At 37.5% G+C, this 6,000-nt stretch overlaps 1 protein-coding gene across 1 annotated transcript in view; it reads right to left on the bottom strand.

The window, feature by feature from the left end:
* The window catches only part of LOC106877272 (DNA (cytosine-5)-methyltransferase 1), a 60,528-nt gene that overhangs the window by 22,091 nt on the left and 32,437 nt on the right, over window positions 1-6,000 (bottom strand). The window contains exons 20-24 of the mRNA XM_014926136.2: window positions 5,435-5,559; window positions 3,758-3,863; window positions 2,564-2,667; window positions 354-465; window positions 12-200 (exon numbers count right to left, since the gene is read on the bottom strand). Of these exons, the coding sequence (XP_014781622.1) occupies window positions 12-200; window positions 354-465; window positions 2,564-2,667; window positions 3,758-3,863; window positions 5,435-5,559 (636 nt within the window). The remainder of the gene's footprint in view (window positions 1-11; window positions 201-353; window positions 466-2,563; window positions 2,668-3,757; window positions 3,864-5,434; window positions 5,560-6,000) is intronic.

The following is a 6,000-nucleotide window of genomic DNA, read 5'->3' on the forward strand; positions in this document are numbered from 1 at the left end:
TAAAAACTTACCTCGCGTTTTTCTGTCTTGGGTTTCTTTTGTGGGACATGTTTAACATTAAAAGAGAAAGCACTAGGTTCCACATAACAACAGTCCCCTAATTTATACTCAATACTGTCCCTTTTCACTGACTTATAGTACAGCCGGCTACTCTCTTTGCTGCCATTCTCCAGTTGTTCTCCAAGACATGGGGTCTCTTTCTGTAAAACAATAACAGATATTAGAGTTGTGTTAATGGTGGTGATGTACAAATTTAATTTCTGGCCATAATGGAGCACCCAGTGGGTACAACGTTCATCAGTGAACTACAATGCTGCTGTTACTTTCCTTTAGTTAAAAAAAAAAAAACGTACCTTCCGTAAAGTCTCTAGTCGGGAGCAGCTGGAACAAAACTTGTAGGAGTTTATTTCTGAAGGGTTTGGATCTTTGGGAATATCTTCAAACCTGGCTAATTCTGGGTCATACCTGGCAATAAGATGAAACGAAGGAGGAAAGAAGTAGTGATGAGGTTTTCAGCAGAAATGGATGTCAATGATTTCAAGAGTGCAACAATCGTTTATGTCCCTAACTGAGTAAGGAGTCAAGCCATAACTACCTTGTATTGTTTTCCATAAATACTGTCTCTTGGTTACTATCCAATGTTAGTTACTGGTACACGAAATAGTATTATTTAGACAATGGAAACCTTTCCTTCCTTGGGCCCCCAATTCCTGACGGAGTTGTAAGGGCACTGTCTTTACATATGCCATATTGAGAATATTTTAAACCTAGCAGTGTCTGTTTCTCTCCAAGTGAGAATATAACAGATTTTTCTTCCAGAGAGAAAGAGTCAAGAAGAATCAACTCCCTGTACCGGATTAGTACTTTATTTATTGACCTGGAAAGGACCTTAGATTTGAACTTGTTTGTCAAGAGTAAATATCACAAGGCATTCAAGCCAACACACTAACAACCCTGCCAATTTTGCTACCTAATGGTGGAAGTATGCAGCTACATCATCATCATTTCAACAAATTCATAAAGTCTTTCCTCAAGTTTATCAATGCATCAAAAATATGATAGATCTATCTATCTATCTATCTATTTCCTCATCATTATCATTTAATGCTCATGTTCCATGCTGGCAGGGGTTGGACAATCAGACAGGATCTGAAAAGATGGAAGACTGCATCGGGGTCCAGTGTCTGCTTTGTCATGGTTCCTACAGCTGGCGCCATGTTAAAAGAGCTGGTGCTACATAAAAAGCACCCAGTACATTCTGTGGAGTGGTTGGCATTAGGAAGGGCACTCAGCCATAGAAACCATTCCTGAATAGACAACGGAGACTGGTGCAGCCCCTGCCCTTACCAGCTCCAGTCAAATCGTCCAACCCATGCCAGCATGGAAAACGGAGGATAAATGATGCCTTTTCTAATATCAACCACTTTACTAGGTGATTTTTTTTTTTTGTGCCTCCAGCACCTCATGAAGTCGCCATGCAGCTTGCAAGACTATGAAACTTGAAGGGAGGCTGATTTTAGGCAAGTACATAAAGGATTAACCCTTTAGCATTTACTCTGGCTATATCTGGCCTAAATATTTTACCGATTTTATCTTCAAACAGGCCAAATCTAACCTCATACACCTATCTTATCAGGTCATTCAAAAAAAAAAAACATTACATTGTCAAAATCTTGAAGCTACATGATAATGCATGATTAATTCAAAACAATGAATAAATAAGCATTACATTTGTCAGGGTAATCTGAATGCTAAGGGGTTAAAGCATGAAGGAAGGAGACAGAAGAGGTTTCTTGTTGCAGAGGAGCTAAATGGCCACTCATGTTTAGAAGAGAGGATTTATTCAGGAATATATGCTTGTGTAATGAGTGAAGCATCCAGATGACACTGTAAAGTGACTGGCATTTGGAAGGGTATACAGCTACAAAAACCATGCCAAAATAGGACTCACTGGTGCTGGTGCCATGTAAAAAGCACTCAGTCCACTCTGTAAGGTGGTTGACATTAGGAAGGGCATCCAACTGTAAAAATCTTGCCAAAACAGACAGTGAAGCCTGGTGCAGTCTTTTGGTTTGCCAGCTCCTGTTAAACTGTCCAACCCATCCCAGCATGGAAAACTGATGTTGAATGACACTGATGCTGATGATGTGCATAGACATACACACACACTTGTATGGAAAGAACAGATAATAATTAAATTACATCTATATCAATAATCTCTCCACAAAATCATCACCACTACCATCTGCATTTTGGGTCAGATCAATATTATTTTGAGTGGATATTCTTTGAGAAAGCTAAACCCACCACTGGACACTATTTTCAATCGTAAAAAATCATTTTATACTGGTGAATGAAGTTGCTGAGCTTAACCACATAGAAGAGACATATGGTGAATGTAGAATGGTCAGTGCTGAGTGGACAAAATGTCATATGCTGTGAAATACTCCCCACACCTGTATGGAAATAGATGAGATGATAAAGCACATTCCTAGCTTTCTACAATCAAGCTACAACTAGAAATATTGAAAAGAAAATTCTCTAAAGTATACCAAAAACTCACCATTTTTGGTAATAAAATGTCTTGGAATCATTGTTATTGAAGTTAGTGTCCTCATCAGTTCCACCTAGCATGGCCCAGTTAGAGGGGATGGATTTGTACACCACCTGAAACAACAGAACCATTTATGTTTACATGGAATTCCTTCAAGACAGTAACACTTTGACAACTGTATCTCTCTCTCTTTACACACACATATATATATAGCAAATTGAAAATAAAAACACAAACAACAAAAGTCAAAATGCTGTACACAGTGAATGTATTAGTTTGATGTTTGACACTCAGTTTAAGATGGGAAAAAAGAGGGGGGGGGGTGACGTTTTGAGCATGGTTCTTCATTAGAAAGAAGGAGGAAAGGTCCGGAGAAAAGAAGATGAATAGTCCAAGAAAAACGCAATACATACAGCAGTACTAATAACTGCAGGCATGGATATGTGGTTAAGAATTTCACTTCACAGCTACATGGCTTCAGGTTCAATTCCACTACGTAGTACCTTAGATAAGTGTCTTCTATCAAAGCTTCACATTGAGAAAAGACTTCTGAGTGAAATCTGGGAAACAGAAACTCTAAGAAAGTCCACTGGAGGGACCATTCTCGTTTTTGTGTCATAGACATAATTTGTTGCCCTGCTTAATGCCATCACCTGGTCATTGGGTGTCTTTAGTAGAGGAGGGTCTGTTGCCAACATTCAATCCAGGGTCCAGTCTGAGGCAAATTCTACAACTACACAACTATTCATGTACAGACAACATCATCATCATCGTTTAACGTCCGCTTTCCATGCTAGCATGGGTTGGACGATTTGACTGAGGACTGGTGAAACCAGGTGGTTACACCAGGCTCCAATCTGATTTGGCAGAGTTTCTACAGCTGGATGCCCTTCCTAACGCCAACCACTCCGAGAGTGTAGTGGGTACTTTTACGTGCCACCAGCACGAAGGCCAGTCAGGCGGTACTGGCAACGGCCATGCTCAAAATGGTGTATTTTATGTGCCAGATGATGAGAGAGAAAGAGAGAGAGAAAGAGAGAGAGAGAGAGAGAGAGTACAGCTACATATATGTATGCATGGATATATTTGTAGTTGTACATATTCTGCTAATATATAAATAGTAAAATAAATTAAAGAGACATATAAAAAGTACAATTTATTTTTTAATTAAAAACTAAATTAAAAGCAAATTTCCAAACTCACATTAACTTTACTGATTGTATATTCAAGGCAAGAGTCTTCACAGTCGTCAACCAAAAATAGTTCAAAAGGATCTGCCGTTTCTCCCAAGATTGTGTCGGATCCTCGACTAAATACATTTCAAATAAAAAAAGGAAAGAAACAATTAATTACTTTGTTAATTAGCGATATTTTATAGAGAGAGCAGAAGAGAAATCTCTAAATTTAGTTACAAACAGGTATTTTATTTTAATGCAGTAGTAGTGGTGGTGGTGTCTGGATTTAAATTCTATGTTTTCATTTTTTTTAGTGAATGGAATCTCACATGAAGTTTCTATCTTCACCAGTATCCAGTAGATCATCCAACCAGGCTTTAATTCTCTAAGAAACAACCCGAGAGAGAGAGGGAAAGAGAGACAGACAGACAGAAACATACCTTGACTGCCACACTTTACAACATACATTTAACCACTTTCATGCATTGCACAGTTTTCAACTAGACAAAGATATAGTGTTAACAGAACTATATGCAAAAATTGCATCAAGACAGAGGCATGGTGTTAACAGAGTTATGAAAGTAGAGATTGCAGCAAGACAGATGTATGACATTAATAGAGCTATGACTAAAGATTGCACTGTTCAACCAAGGACTATTTGATCGAGAGTCACCCAGAACTGCCCTGCAGCAACTTTGGATTTGGTTCCTTAGAGAAGCACAAATCTGGTTTCTAAGGTTGTTATAAAAAGCATAAATGCTCCCCACTTAACATCCACTAATATGTACACACACATACATACAAACACACAAATACATCACCACCACCACCACCACCACACTTTTAGTTATCTGAGCAAGGCTAAAAGCTAGTGGCATGGTAGAAACGAGTAAGCCATAGACTAAATACCAATCTAATAAATATTAGACTAAATAAATATTTAGTTTAGTTTTATCCAAATACTGTATTTTTGGTCATACAAGTCGAATTTTTCACACCAAAATTTACTGCCAAAAATGTAGGTCAACTTAAACACCAAAACGACTTTGGAGTACCAAAAATTCCAAGAGAAATGCAGCAGAATTGGAAAGATAGTGATGATGTTTGAATATTAACACTATATACAATGTTGACTTGCATGCTGGATGTTGTGATTTTAAGTAATTATGTAGATTATAGAAAGGCTTTCTGATGTATTTTATAGTTCTCAGATACACCTGTGTGATTACCTAAAATAGCCTTAGAATTTTAACCCATTTCATCTGACTTAGTGCATTTAAATCATAATAAAGAGTTATTAGAATATTAAATGGAAAGTAAAAATGAGTGAATTCAATATTATCCAGGCAAATATATTGATTCATTTGTTTAAATATGTAGACTCTTTTTTTGTTTGAGTATGTGGACTTGTGCTGGATATTAATAGTGTATATTCGTATCTTACTGAATAAGTATAAATTAAGGTGTGTATATTGTTTTCAAGTACTGGTCAAATTGTAAGCAAGCAAAAGCCTAAGTTCACTGCTTTCTTTTTCGAACTGTCGGTATACTTTACTGGAATAAATGGTATGTCCAGAGTTCAAATTTGGTCAAAGTTTATATTGCCTTGTTTTTCTAGGACTCATGCAATAAGTATCCCTAATTTGCTATTCACCCCTTTGTCATCGTGTCTCTATAAATAATTTTTAAAAGATGTTATTATTACCAGAACCATAATGCATGGAACTTCTTCTCTTTGAACTTGTCTTCCCACATGTAGGCCACCTTCGCTATATACATCGGCACAGTTGGGTTGGCAGGTTTCACAGCCACACAGTCTCCGACACACACCTGTTAGTAACAAACAACATGATGGAGAGGAAATATTCGTTTTAAAAGGAATCTTTGAACTCTAACAAGGAAAGAAAATTAAAACAGAGAGAAAAAAAAACATGAAGAAATTCATTTATTGTTGGTTCCATTAATTTTTAGGAAGAATTGTGGGAAATAGAGAAAAATATACAAAATAATGGAGTTTAGGTGTAGGTAAGAGATAGGCATAGAAGTGTGTGTGGTGATGTGTATGTATGGGTTAAGAGAGTGTGTGTGTGTGTGCATGGTGTGGAGTGTGTGTATGTATGGTGAAGAGTGTGTGTGTGTGTGTGTGTATGTTGAGGAGTGTGTGTGTGTATGGTGAAGAGTGTGTGTGTGTGTGTGTATGGTGAGGAGTGTGTGTGTGTGTATGGTGAGGATGTGTGTGTGTGTATGGTGAGGATGTGTGTGTGTGTGTGT

This window comes from Octopus bimaculoides, chromosome 23 (genome assembly GCF_001194135.2).
Source record: "Octopus bimaculoides isolate UCB-OBI-ISO-001 chromosome 23, ASM119413v2, whole genome shotgun sequence".
NCBI classification, from domain to species: Eukaryota; Metazoa; Mollusca; class Cephalopoda; order Octopoda; family Octopodidae; genus Octopus; species Octopus bimaculoides.